The following is a 14,677-nucleotide window of genomic DNA, read 5'->3' on the forward strand; positions in this document are numbered from 1 at the left end:
AGAGAGTTATAGTTTGGTATTTCTATGATCATTGCTAGTATGTACGTATACAATTGATTTTTGCATGTTTATCTTTTATCCTGTGACTCTGCTGAACTTATTAGTTTTAGGAGAGCTTTTTAAAAATGGATTTCTTGGGATTTTCTACATAGATAATTATGTAATATGTAAATATGGACAATTTTATTTCTCCTTTTCTCATACATATAAATTTTATTTTTTGTCTTAGTGCACTAGCTAGAACTTCTAGCATAAGATTGAATAAGAGCAGACATCTTTGCTTTGTTCTCAATCTTAGGGGAAAAGCATTCAGTTTTTCACCATTAACTATTAATATATTGTCAGCTGTAGGGTTTTTTTTCAGATGTTCTTTACCAAGTTGAGGAAGTTCCTCTCTCTTCCTAGTTTGCTGATAACTTTAATCATAAATGGGTATTGAATTTTGTCACATGCTTTTTCTACATTGATTGATGTGATCATGTGATTTTTCTTCTTTAGGTGATTAGTATGTTGGATTATATTGATTGATTTTCAAATATTGAATCAGTCTTGCATCCTGGGAACACACCCCACTTGGTCATGGTATATAATTCTTTTTATATATTGCTAAATCCTATCTTCTAATATTTTGTTCAGGAATTTTGTGTCTATATTCATGAGGAATATTTGTCTATAATTTTCTTTCTTTCTTTGCCTAGTTTTAGCATTGGAGTAAAACTAGCTTTAGGAAATGAGATGGATAGTGTTCTTTGGTCTTTTATTTTATTTTTTTAAAAAGAGATTGTGTTAGAATTCCACTAATTCCTCTTTAAATATTTGGTAGAGTTTACCAGTGAAAGCACCTGGACCTGGAGATTTCTTTTTTTGGAGTTTTTAAGTTATATATTCAATTTTCTTAATAGTTATAAAGCTGTCAAAATTACCTATTTTATATTTGATGACTTGTGATAGTTTGTGTTTTTTGAGGAAGTGGTCTATTTTTTCTAAGTTGTCAAATTTATGTGTTGAGTTGTTTATATGTTCACAGTACTCCTGTATTATCCTATTGACACCTGTAGGGTCTGTCGTGATATTCCTGCTTCATTCATGCTATTGGTAATTTGTGTTTTTTTCCTTTTTTCTTTGTCAGTCTTTCTAGAGTTTTGCCAGTTTTATTAATCTTTTCAAAAAACAGCTTTTTCTTGCATTCATTTTCTCTATTTTTTTATTTCATTTATTTCTTCTTTTATCTCTATTATTTTATTCCTTCTCTTTGCTTTGAGTTTATTTTATTCTTCCCTTTCTAGGTTCTTTGAGTAAAACCTTAGATTACTGACTGGAGACTTTTCCATTTCTAATGTGTGCATTTAATACTATAAATTACCCTGCTGCTTTGACTGTATCCCACACATTTCATATTGTGTTTTCATTTTCAGTCAATTTAATGTTTATTTTTAATGTACCTTTAGATTTCCTCTTTGATCCATGGATTATTTATAAGCCTATTGTTTAGTTTTAGTTTTCAAGTATTTTGAGATTTTCTTGTCATTATAGATTTCTAGCATAATTTCATTACAGAGGATACTCTATGTATGATCTCAATTCTTCTCAATTTGTGGAGCTTATTTTATGGTCCAGAATATGGTCTATATTGGTGTATGTTTTGTGCGTACCTGAAAAGAATGTGTGTTCTGTCACTGTTGGGCGGTTGGGGTGCTTGGAGGGTGGAAGTCTATGCTCTCCATTCAGCCTTTCCTGGCATGCGTGAGGGGACATGCGGGTTTTTGGTAGTGTTTGGCTGGAGTGGAGCAGTTACTATTGTTCATGATTCTTTTTGTCTTGCTAGACTGCCTGTACCCTGGTTCTTTGACTATAGAGAACAGGCTTTTGTTGGGGCGTTTTTCCTGCTTCTTTTGATACTTCTGGATTATTGCCTTTTCCAACACCTAATCTGTAATATATGAGGCCAAAGGAGAACTCAGAACACTCACCATTGTGTTGTTCTTGGATTCTGAGCCAGTCTGTCTCTTTCTCTCAAACTCTTGGAATCTTCTCATGTTTGTTTTATATATAACATCTAGGGTTTTTACTTGGACACAGTGGGAGGAATAGGGAAATATGAGGGCTGTCCAGAAAGTATCCAGCCACGCAATCATTCTTGTTGTATTAACAACGGCTGGTTACTTTCTGGACAGACCTTGTATATCTGCTGTATTTTTCCAGAATCAGAATTTGCACTCTGGCTGTTTTTAGAATTTATAAATTACTGGGTTTTAGCAAATTAATTGCAATGTACCTGTGATGTATGTGTGGTTTTGTTGATGTTTATTATGCTTGAGATTTGTTGCACTTCTTGGACCTGTGGTTATAGTTTTCATCAAACTTGGAAAATTTAGCCATTATTTTATCAAATATTATTTTCTGCCTCATCTTGACCTAGGATTCTAATTACATCGATGTTAGACCACTCAAAATTGTCTAGCAGGTCATGGAATCTCTGTTCAGGTTTTTAAAAAATTTTTCTTTCTGAGTTTCAGTTTGTCTAGCTTCTATTGTTCTGTTCTCAATTTTACTAACATTTTCTTTTGCAGTGTCTAATCTACTATTATGATCATTGAGTTTTTTTAAAAATTTCAGATATTTTCATATCTAAACATTTCATTTGGTTCTTTTTTACATCTTCCATTTTTCTCATTGTTTTTATGTTTTATTTCACGTTTTGAACAAATTTCTTATCTACTAACTCTTATCTGCTATTTCTGAATTGGTGTCTTTTGACTGATTTTTCTTGTAGTTATGAGTCACATGTTCCTACTTAGCTGCATGTCTAATAATTTTTATTTAAATGTTGATCATTGTGGGTTAAGTTGTTGGGTGACTGGATTTTATTGTTTTTTTTCTTTTTTAAAGTGAATGATGTTTTTGTGGACGGTAAGTAACTTGTTGACCTGAGTGATCCTTTTAAGGTTTCCTTCTATATTTTGGGGGAGGTGAGTCTAGACTAACCTTTACTCTAGAGATAGTTATGCCCTAAATGCCCTATTACTAAGATGTGACCTTTTGTAGCTTTACTGAATACACTGGGTGATCAGTGAAATTGCTCCACTCTGGCTTGTGAGAATTTTGAATACTTCTCAGTCCTCTGTAAGTTTAGGAACTGCCTATCTATTGTTTTGTTTGCCAAGCTCTTGGTGTTTCAAATTCCTCTTATTCAGCATTCAACAACAAACTCAAGGGATGCAGCATATTTCTGGTGCTCATTTTCTGAGTAGCTCGATCTTGTGTTGTCGTCTTCCCTACAAACTACAGTTACCTTGGTCTCCACAAACTCCAATCTTTGTCTCCTCAATTCAATGAAATCATCGTGTTCTAAAGTAGCTCCAGGAAGAAAGCCAGGGTGATTGTCATGCTCAGCTGTTTCATTTCCCTTCTTGAAGTAATCACAGTCATGAACTGCCTGTTGTCTAATGTCTTAAAAGTGGGTTTTTTTTCCCCGTATATTTCATCCAGTTGTCTAGTTGTTTACAGTGGGACAGCAAGGCAGGTTCCAGTTACTCCATCATGATAGAAAAAGTTCCAAATAATTTTTTAGGCTCACTTCATCTGGAATAAAATCCTTGTTAAGTATGAAGGAGTTATAGTTAAAGCACCCAATCAGTGCCTGGCACATAGGAGGCATATATATAATACTAGATATTCTGATTATGGTGATTGTCATCAATATCTTTTAGTGTGGACTCTATTAACCCAAGGATTTACTAACAGCAGTGACTTTGGATTTTTTTTTTTTTGCCTTTTTCATGTCCTAAGTTGTCTGAGGTGTGCATACAGAATTAATCAGTGTGCTTGTAAATTTGCATAAGTACTACCAAATGTGATATCTACTATACATATTGCCTCTTAGAAAGTAGTGGATTAAAAAAATTATAAAAGATTTAAAATTAAGACCCTGATTACAAACCTTAGTGAAGTAGAAATTTCATTTTATATTCTCTTCACAAATGTTATTCAAGAACAGTGATTTCAGAATAATTGATTTTTTTTCTAACTCAAATAAAAAAAGAGTAAGCAAGTCAACTAAAAAGTCAACTGGCTCAAGCCAGCAAAAGTTTAAAGATTTATTAAGTAACTATTAGTAGAGAAAGATTATACTAAAAACTCTTCTAATAAAATAAAATGCATATTGATTAGGGATGGAATGTTGGCATATTGAAGTGCAAATAAAAATGTAATGCTCTTAGTATGGGGAAACATAAATGAAACCAGACTTGCTTTCCATAATTCATAATAAATCAGTAAATCTTCAAACACTTTGCATAAGACTCATGGCAAAACGTATGTTCACTGTAAGGCAGAGAACAGCAGTCATCCTTGGGAGTCTTCTGGTTGAAAATGCCCTTGAATGGCTCCATCATTAGAGTCACCCCATATTCCTACTTTCAGCCAGCATGGGACACAGTGGAGGCCTCAAACTGAGAGCCAGTTGAGGAATAACTGATTCAACTAGATGTGTAGGAGTGATAGTCTATAAAATAGGCCATTAGAGTAAATCTAAAGGTATCTGAGAACTGTACATCACTCCAGGGTTCTGCCGGAGCACATATGCTGCAGAAATAGCTGCCAGCTAATCAGGCCCCTGACCAGCATGGAGTTTATATCATTAATTTATGCCATTTAATTTCCAGTGCAGCTCTAAGAATATCATGGTGATGAAATTCAGAATGGGATAGGTTTGGGACTCTCTCCGGGCCTCAGTTCTTAGGATTGTGGATTTTAGATACTTTATTTGATAAATGTCCACAGAAAGAATTCATCCTGTTTTTTCTCCCGGCATCTCCATTTTTATCAAATCCTTTCAATCTAGTGGGTCCCAAGAATAGACAATTCTGGGGATCGTAGACTTATCCTGATTGTATATTGGAGCCCTTTAGTGATCCAAGATACAATACATGCACTAGGGCTGCTCTGGATACTGAATTTGGCATTCACCTCCCTGGAGAAGCTCTGGACCAGAGCAGGACTGGATAGACTGGACCCACAGCTCTGGGACTGCACAGAGTTTAGAGACTTAGGTGGGCATGACATTGGCATTGGACTTCATGGAGCAGAGTGGGGCATTTGAGTTTTGCCAGACTATAGAAGGAGGGAAAAGTCAGGCCATTTCTGTAGCTATTGCTATAGAGGTAACAGGGCATCTCATTTCAGAATTTGCAGCATTCAGATTGCCAGCTAAAGACAGATATTGTTTAGTAAATATTTCAGTTAAGCTTGTCTTCTTAAACGGGTGGAAGGTAGTACTGATGCATGTATTTGTCAAGGTCTTTGATTTCATCCTTTCAACGTTTCTTAGCACATTTTTGTTTATATGTCTCTTCAACTAGTCTGCCATGTAATGCCATTTGTAATAGTTCAGTCTGTGCCCTTTTCCACTCAAAGTGATTGCCCCATTAATAGAAAGACAATCCTTGAAATACGTTAGTAAGAGGCAGTCAATTTCTTCATGCCTTTTCTATTGATGTAAATGACTGTATTTATTGTAGGAAACAAATTCACTTGGACACTACTGAATTACAGTCAACCTAGTAGGACCTAGAAGTAGTAAATGTTTTGTTGTACCAATTTTACTTTAAAAATAAAATAGTTAGATGCCAGGTGCAGAAAGAGTGTGAAATGAAACAGACGTGAAATAGCTTAGTGTGAGATTCCTCCTCTAAAATGATTTGTGAGAGACAAACGGTGGATTTGTAAACGTGTAGTAAACCAATAGCAGTTAGAAAAGCAATTTTATGCTAATTATGTGAGCCCGGAAGTAATTACCTGAATGTACAATGAAATATTGCCTTTTAAAAATGGACAAAATATTTGATTTTGCTCCTTTGCTTTAGTCTATGACTACAGTAATGCTAGGAGTTTTATTTTTTCATCACTTTCTACATTTAAGCAAAAGGGGGCTAATTTTGAAAATTTCTTTTTCTGACTTTCAAATTTTGGGGCGAGAATGCCTCAATTTGAAATTCCCTTTTCTCTTCAGCTTTGATGAGATCCCTGTGAATTTAAGAAGCACACCCATTTTGTACTAACTCATAGGAAGATGGCTTTGTTCGTGTAACTTTTGATAACAAGCTATTTCCTGTAAGTTGGTGTTTGGATCCAGTGACATGGGTCTGGTTTGTAACTTTATATCAGGTTCCTCTGAGGCAGGCAAAGATGCCCTGAAAAGTTGGGTCTAGGCGGGGAAAAGAGATCAAGGTCACACTCTTCCTTATGAAAGGACAGACTGAGCGGATGTGAGCTTCCCTCGGGCCGCTGTTCCCCGGGGAAGAGGTGGTCAGATCTAGGCTAACTCCAGGACTCACACCTTCCCCCTGAGGCGGACTTGATGCTCTTTCTGAGCATTTCTGGTCCACTCCCCCCCAGCCAGAAGCCTATCCAAGGATTTGGAAATTGGAGTAAATTTTCATAATTGGCTCAGTCTAGGTACATGGCTATGTCCTAGAACTATCCAGAAAAGACTCAAATGTCCAGTCTCACCCACTCAAACACTTGGCTACAGAATAATCCTAAACTGTGACTTTTCAGCTTTCTGCAGTTTCAGAAAAATAAATAACAAGAGTCAGCTGATGAAATCCAAAATAAAATAGATTTCTTTAATAGAATCAGCAACCCAAGTTCTCTTTTCTGATCAACCTGGAAAGGTTTGTTCAGACATGAGAAGCAGCTTCGGATAACTAGTTAAATAGACTAAAAGTGGGATTCTTTTTACCGGTGTTATTTTTTTTTCTTTTTTAGTTGTACTTAAGTAAAATAATCCCCTGTCTTAAATTTTCTGAGAGTTCTGCACTTTGTACGAACAGCAGACTGGGCTGCATCACTGGAGGTCATGAACCCGAGCCTCAGATCTTTGTTTTGCCAGAGAAGTGATGGGAGCCTTGGGTGCGGCAGTCTCACCGAGGCTTTTTGTTATCTTGCTAGGTGAAGAGTGTGACATTGACATAAATGAATGTGACAGTAACCCCTGCCACCATGCCGGGACCTGCCTGGACCAGCCCAATGGTTACACTTGCCACTGCCCGCACGGCTGGGTGGGAGCAAACTGTGAGATCCGTAAGTATTTCCGCAGCTCAGCGGCAGTATTTAACATCGCACTTTCCTTCAGCAAGAAGAGGATGTCTACTGTGACGAAAAAGCCCCCTGGTCACTGGCAGATGACGCAGGGAGGTCCAGAGAGACACCTGGGCTACCCATGCCTCAGTTTACTTAGTGCCCAGTTTAGTACGCTTGCCTGCGTCTGAATCGGCCTGTCCACCAGGATGAGGATTTTCAGATGTCATCCAGAGTTCACTGCTACCCATGCAGCCAAAAATGTGCTTAACAGAGAAGCATCAGAATCATATAAAAAAAAAAATAGAGTCTTTGGGTTGAAAATTAAAAAAAAAAACACGGAGAATGTAAATTCACTTTTCATTTATGTCTTCAAGTATCTTCAAATGTATCAGGTTCCATCTATTGCCTGGAGAAAAGTCCAGTGAGAACAAGCTTAAAAGAGAAGCTGAAAAACATTGTGGGCTGCTAATAGCTAAGTGGTCTCTTATGGTGAACTAAGATATTTTTTTTCTCATTTAAATTAGGCAGGGCAGTTTGATTTTTCACAGCAGAAATCTGACCGTGCTGGTTGGGGGAATGCTTCTTCCCCATCCCGGATCGCTTCTTTTCGTGGGAAGGTTCCATAAGAGGTTCCTCTTGGGCCGTCTTACCCGCTCACTTGCCCCTCGACAGATAAGGATGAATTATCTGCTCTGAGTTTGGAAGGAAGCAAATCAGTATATACAGCCCTGCCTGCTTGTCTGCCTGCCTGTCTGTCTGTCTGTCTCCTTGGGCTGACCTGTTGCTGTCACTGCTTCTCCATGCAGTGTTACAAGATTAGGCCCTCAGGAGGGGCCCAGTACTGCCTGTGGCTGGACAGGGTGGTCTAATTCTCAGTGCATGTCTCGGGTAGAGGACGGTCAGTACCGGGAAACTCTCTTTTCCAAATGTGGGCCACATTCTCTAACATCAACTTGACCAAAAACAAAGATTCTATTTGGCCTCTTATCTACTCACTCTTTGTGTTTCCTCTTGGTTCATAACCTGAGAAGGAAGAGGGTGATCATTGTTAGGCCTCCCCTTCAACCTTCTCAAATGCTCCCATACAGGGTGGTCTTAGAACTAACTTTCCTTGCTAAAGATGGGTGAGAAATACTCTCTTGTTGAAGAGAGAGACAAGGGACAGAAAGGGATTCCAAGGGTAAAACTGCTAAGCAGCTGCAGTTTGGTGGAGGATGTTAAGTCCAGTCTGGTGGAACTGTTGGTGGAAAGGATCCTAGACTTGGGGTAATAGGACCTTGGTTTTTGCCCAGGCCAAAGCACTCATTGGGTGACTGAAGTTAGTTGTGCTAAGCCTCAGTTTACTTATCCACAAAATGGGACCATTTTCAATTCTAAAATTTGATAATTCTATGACATGACAAATTTGGTACCGTAGGGCAGAATAATATCTATTTATACCTTTAAAATCAGACTTTTATGAAGATAAATATATAGGAGAAATAGATAAGAAGAAAAGTCCGGAACACGTAGGATATCATCAAGAAGTTTTAGAGTTAAAATCCTATAATTATAAAAAAAGAAACTGAAGTTTACTTTCTTCTGGTGATGATAATATGGGCCAAAGATACACAAGGATGGAATCACAGAAAGGACCCAGGTTGGCTTCAAAGGGCAGCTATACAAGGCCTGCAGTTCTGCGTGAGTCACGGGACCCACGGTCTCCGAGGTCTCCTTCTAATCCTGCGCACCTGTGATCCTTTGAAGTGGCCAGAAACCAAGTGGAGGATGGCTGGGTGGCACAGGTCTGGTTGGCAAATCTAAACAGGAAAGCACAGACGCACAGAGGGAACCGTGGCCCACGTAGCTCCATGGCGTTGGAGGGCTACCCGGGAAGCAACGATGTGGGACCCAAGGGTGACTTGCAAATCCCATTTAATCCATAGTTACTTTGTTAAATACCTTGAACAACAGGAATGCATCCTCTACGTCCTTCCTGGGCAGCGGTTGTGGCCAGATGAGGGGAAAGAGCTTGACCGAGTGGGAAGAACGCTATTGCAGAGTTCTGAGGTTGAGAACTCAATTCTGCAAGTTGAGCTGGTTTTGAATTCCAACGCAGGAACTCACTCCTGGGCCAGAAGACAAGGTCTCTGAGCCTCATGCCTTGACAAATGGGATAATAGAGTTAAAGGTGGGTGAGCAATACTCTCTGCCTGCCTGCAAGCACATACCAGCACTTGGTAAATAGTAGGTGCTGCATAAATGGTTGCCTTATTATTAGCTATCATGCTCTTTGAACAACTAGAAGACTCTGGGTGCCTGCTCTAAATGTCATTTCTCTGTACCTGATGGAATATTGATAAAATAGATGCTAATTTTCTGTAAATACAGAATATTTTGGGGTAGTAGGCATTATATAGATAGGTAGTTGTTATTGATATAATTAGACCTTGACATTTCATTCTAAAGTGGATGCAGATATCCCGTGAGGAGAATCCACCTTCCCTGCCCGGAGAGCACTGAAGGATGCATAGCACAGGGAAGTGTTTTTCAGGCCTTGTGACTGACTGCATCTACATTAAGAAATATGTTTTACATCTTGATGCTGCATATAACACAGACTAACATACACACACACGTGAAACATAAAGTAATACGTTCACAAACGTGAGACACTCTGATGCAGTTTTCTAAATTGCTTTTTAATGAGAGACTGGCCCCAGTACATTGATTTCCACAATCTGAATTTGAAAAGCATTGCTTACTAATTGAAGTGTGTGGCTTTAGCACCAGAGCACCTGGCTTTAAACCCCTCCTTATGTGTGTCACCTGAGCAAGGAACTTCCCTCTCAGAGTCTCAGTTGATTCCTGTACCTTAATAAAATGGAGATGATAACAGTTTCTACCTCATTGCATTATAGGAGGAGTAAGTGAGTTAACACCTAAAACACTTAGAATATTCTGAGTCCAGCACATACTGAGCTCTCTGTACGGGTCAGCTCTTACTAACCAAAATAATGAGCCAGACATCCAAATACAACTGTGTGACATCAACACTTGGGCATCTTAAAGGAACCTCCCATTTAACAAGTACAACACTGAACTCCAGGATCTTCCACTCCAACCTGGTTGTCTGGCTCAGCTACGGCACCACATCTCATCTACCCAGTGACACAAGCCAGGAAACTGAGTCAGGGCCACCTTTCTCTCCCCTCATTGCCGTGTTGAGTCCCGTTGACTCCCCCTCTAACCCAGCACTGGCATCCATGCCCCCCTCCTTGTCTCCCGACCACCCCAGGCGCCGAGCCACCACCAACTCTGCCCCATCCCGCAGTAGCTTCTGAACTGGCTTCTTTCCTTCCCCCTCAAATTCTTCCTTCATGCGCAGCCAGAAGGATCTTTTCAGAGTGTGAATGGAACGCTTGGACTCCCCACTGTTTCCATCCCCGCCTGTGCCAAGCTCCCATTAAAGCCCAAATGACTGAAGACCCAAGGCCACACTGTTGTCTCCTTGGCCTGTGTGGCCACCCTATCCTGCAGGGCGGCACGTCCTCCCTGCTGGGGCCACTCTCTGCCACTCTCTGTCCTCCTCCCAGCCCTCCTGCTGCTCTCCCCATCCTCCCGCAGGCCTGTGCTTATTCTGGTCCTGTGCCTGGAACAGGCTTCCCTCTGCTCCTCCCGGTCCCTGGATGGTGCCCGCTCACTGCTAGAGCCCAGCTCCCTGGGACTCCCTTAGTGCTCCTTTAGATGGGACAGCCGCTGTCCGTTCCTGCAGCACTGCAGAGCTCGTCCACAGCTGTACATGTATTTTGTGATCATTTGTTCGATCCCTGTATCCCTCAAAAGACCTAGGCTGCCCTGAGCCCACTTGTCTCTCTGTTTCCCTCACTTTGTTTCCCCGGCACTAGGCACCGTGCCTGGCGGTGCTTAACAGTAGGTGCTCAGTGCATGTGCTCAGCGAATGCATCCCTGTGACGGAGACGATCTCTTCCTTTCATTCCCTTTTCCCTTTCATTCCTCTTCTGAAGATTAACAAGGGCTGTCAGATTTTTTTCAATCTCATGAACTGCTTGGATTGTCCTGTTCACCTGAGCTATAGAAAACAAAAAGTCATTTGAAATCCCTCCTCCCTCCTTGCTCTAGGCAGCAGGTCATCTCAAAACTTACTGAGCTGCCTAGGTGACATCTTCACAAGACTGTCACACCCTCACTTTCACTCTCTTTTTAAATAACATAGGTGGGCAAATTAGTCTAGCTATGTTGATCTAGGTGAATTAAAAACTAGATATGAGCAATGTATTTTAGAATAAATATCTAAATAACTAGAGTCTATTTTTGGCACAGTGGAAGTCATTGGTGGATCTGGTTTTATTCTCAGCTTGGCCACTGACTGCCTGTTCCCAGTCTCGCACCTCTGCCTAGCTCAAGGTGATTGTTTAGGGCCAACTGAAATGTTAAATGCAAAGTACTTTGGAAAATACAAAACCTCAAACAAATTTAGCTTGAATAAAAATGCAAATGATCCCCCAGACCCACCAATGTGACATTTTTCCTGAGCAGCTCGAGTGCACGCGTTCCTGGTCATGCACCTGCTGAGGCTGATGAGATCAACCCATCTGGCACTTTCTGGTCCATGACTCTCCCCCATGCCATGCCGCAGCCAACACAGTAAATGATTCATGCGAGGGGAGTCCTGGGATGCAGCAAAGCGGTGACTTATGAGGATGGCGCCTGAACTGGGAGACGCAGTTGCAACCACCTGGTGCAGATAAATTTGCTGCCGCTCAGACCTAGTGTTGGGTTTATTCACATCCATCCCAGCTCCTACTAAGCCAATTAGCCTGTAAAGCAGCCACCGTCACTTCTAACAGAAAAGTTTTAGGTGACAGTAGGTGGAATCTCGGTTTGAAGAAAAGGGCAGGGGGAGGAACGAAGAAGAGGTTTTAGGGGAAATTTAGAGAAAGGTTTTTTCCCCCAATCCAAATAGCTTGGAACACGGAGTGTTTTGGGAAATGGAGCAGATGGTCAGAGATGCAAGCGGTCTGGCCTGGGACGCGGCGCCCAGCGCATAACCCAGTGTGGTGGTTTTTTACCGTAGCGGCCGCGATCGGCATGACGTGTAAGTTATTTCTGCGAAGTTTATGCACAGCCCTCAAGGACTCACTGAGAACTCAAGTGACCTTCTGTCGTGATCAGACCTGAGCACTCCACCGAGCTGGAGCAGAGACACAGTGCTGGCTGCCCTGTGTTGATGCTAAAGGATGTTATAACATGCTCTGCTGAGCGTTGGACTCCAGCCTGCAACTGAATTTTTTAGAGAATGTTATCAGACTTGGAAATCAAGTAAATCACGCTTACTTTTTCAGCCAGAAAAATGAATCGTCTCTCTCAGTGTGTACCAGGTACTGCCAAGTGAAATGGCTGTGGGTTTCGGGACTGGGCCTTGGTTCTGGTTTCACAAAGCACCTTCCCCTTCCCATCGCAACCATTTATTTGCGGTGATTTACAGTGCTCCGTCTGCCTCTGGGTGTGTTGGCGCAGATGGAGCAGCGAACGCGCAAATGGTCGGCTTGTCTCACTAAGCTCCACGGGCCTTATGAGCTCAGGCAGGCAGACTTATGACAAACCAGCCTTCAGAGTCCTCGGTAGAACAACCAGGAGGATCTGGACACAAACTTAGAAGTCACTTCATTCGTGCATTCTTCTCAAATTCTCAGGAACCGTGCAGGCTGGGCTCGTGGGCCGTTGTTCTGTTAGGCTTCTAGGACACGGGTCTGCAGGCCTGGCCCCTTGTTTGGGCATCTACCTACGCTCTTCTTCCCATTGCAACTTTTCAAGGTAAAGAACAGCTGATTCTGATTCTCAGAGGCATAATTTTAAAATATTATTTGGGAGCTGGTAAAGCAATTGCATGTTTGGAATGATTATGAAGAAAAACAATTTTATATTTGTGTTCCTTGATGAATTCCACTTTACACCCTTTGCCCGTTTTTTCTGTGGTGTGTTCCTGGTTTTTCTTAATGATCTGTAAGAGTTGCTCATGTGTTAAGGCTACTAACCCTTGGTCTGGATTATCCTTAGATAGATAATCATTCTTCCCAGTTTGGATGGCCCTTAAGTTTTAAGTTACTGATATAAGGAAGAGAAAGACCTTCCCATTCTAAAGGGCACAGTTCACACCCAGACATGTGCTCATTTTCGCCTTCAGACCTGCAGTGGAAGTCCGGGCACATGGCGGAGAGCCTCACCAACATGCCTCGGCACTCCCTCTACGTCATCATCGGAGCCCTCTGCGTGGCCTTCATCCTCATGCTGATCATCCTGATCGTGGGGATTTGCCGCATCAGCCGCATCGAGTACCAGGGCTCTTCCCGGCCGGCCTACGAGGAGTTCTACAACTGCCGCAGCATCGACAGCGAGTTCAGCAACGCCATCGCGTCCATCCGACACGCCAGGTGCGCTGCTGGGGTGGTGGTGGGGCAGGGAGATGCTGCTTTCACATGTACGTTCTCGGAACCGGGGTCTTATGATCAACAGGACTTTATGTCTGCAAAGAGAGTATTTTAAAGACTAAAACATAGGTTCAACAAAGCATAGGGGGCAGATCATGCGGCCACTTTATAAACAAACCCCTTTTAATTTGCTGCAAGCTTTTGGTTTTGTTTTGTTTACACTGAATACAGCCATTCATTTAATTTTTGTTGATCTGTGACTATAAATATCTGATTCTTATTCACTGGATAGTGAAACACTTTTTGATGATTTCTTTTCAGAATGTCTTTTGCTATGTTGCTCTTCAAATAGTCAACATGGATACAAATAATTCCGTTTGATGTAAGGGCCTACTAAAGGAATGACAACAAGCTGTCTTTCCACTTCTAGAGTTTGTATTATTTGAAGCAGTGTCCCTGTCTGGAGGGAGGACTCCTGTAGGGACAAGGAGTTAGTGTGGTAACATAAAAAGAGCAGAAGTTCTGGTGCTTGAGATAGAACACTGAGCCTTAGCTACTCCATTACCTGACTCTGTAGTCTAAACAGATCATTTAACTTTCCATAAATACAATTCCCTCAACTGTAAAAATGGATAACTCTATTTCTTTAGAGAGTTATCACAGCCATATTAAATTATAAATATTAATGGGTTGTATAAACAGATAACACTGTATTTACTTCTTCAAATCTAATGTAACACTAACAATCAGCTAATATAGCATTTTTTACTAACTTTTGCAGAGTATTTAATCCAAAACTAATAGCAATATTGTTTCTTTGAAGTAAGCCATTTTTTCTTTTAACTGATAGAATAATCTAAAGCACACAATTCAGAGCATCAGTGTGTTGTAGTCAAAAGTGGGCTGGGCTTGGTGTCGTGAGACTGGGCTCCAGGCAACTGTTCGCCGTCTGATCTTTGCTGGGATGTCAGATGTTACTGTTGGTCAACCCATGAGAAGACCAAAATTTTATCTGAATGGCATAGAAGCTAAGAGGTTCAAAAAGTTTGCTTTTTCCAAAGGAAGCCTCCGAAGCCAAGTCTCAGACCTTACAGTGGTCTTGCGACTCCAATAGAAGCAAAAGCCAGAACTCAGCCTCCAGGAGGGGGAGCCCAGGGGAAAGA

General features: G+C 41.2%; 1 protein-coding gene across 1 annotated transcript in view; it reads left to right on the forward strand.

Annotated features, from left to right (window-relative positions):
• Nucleotides 1–14,677, forward strand: part of DNER (delta/notch like EGF repeat containing) — a 273,010-nt gene that overhangs the window by 251,600 nt on the left and 6,733 nt on the right. The window contains exons 11-12 of the mRNA XM_045559043.1: nucleotides 6,952–7,083; nucleotides 13,271–13,517. Of these exons, the coding sequence (XP_045414999.1) occupies nucleotides 6,952–7,083; nucleotides 13,271–13,517 (379 nt within the window). The remainder of the gene's footprint in view (nucleotides 1–6,951; nucleotides 7,084–13,270; nucleotides 13,518–14,677) is intronic.

Source organism: Lemur catta, chromosome 8 (genome assembly GCF_020740605.2).
Source record: "Lemur catta isolate mLemCat1 chromosome 8, mLemCat1.pri, whole genome shotgun sequence".
In the NCBI taxonomy this organism is placed as follows: Eukaryota; Metazoa; Chordata; class Mammalia; order Primates; family Lemuridae; genus Lemur; species Lemur catta.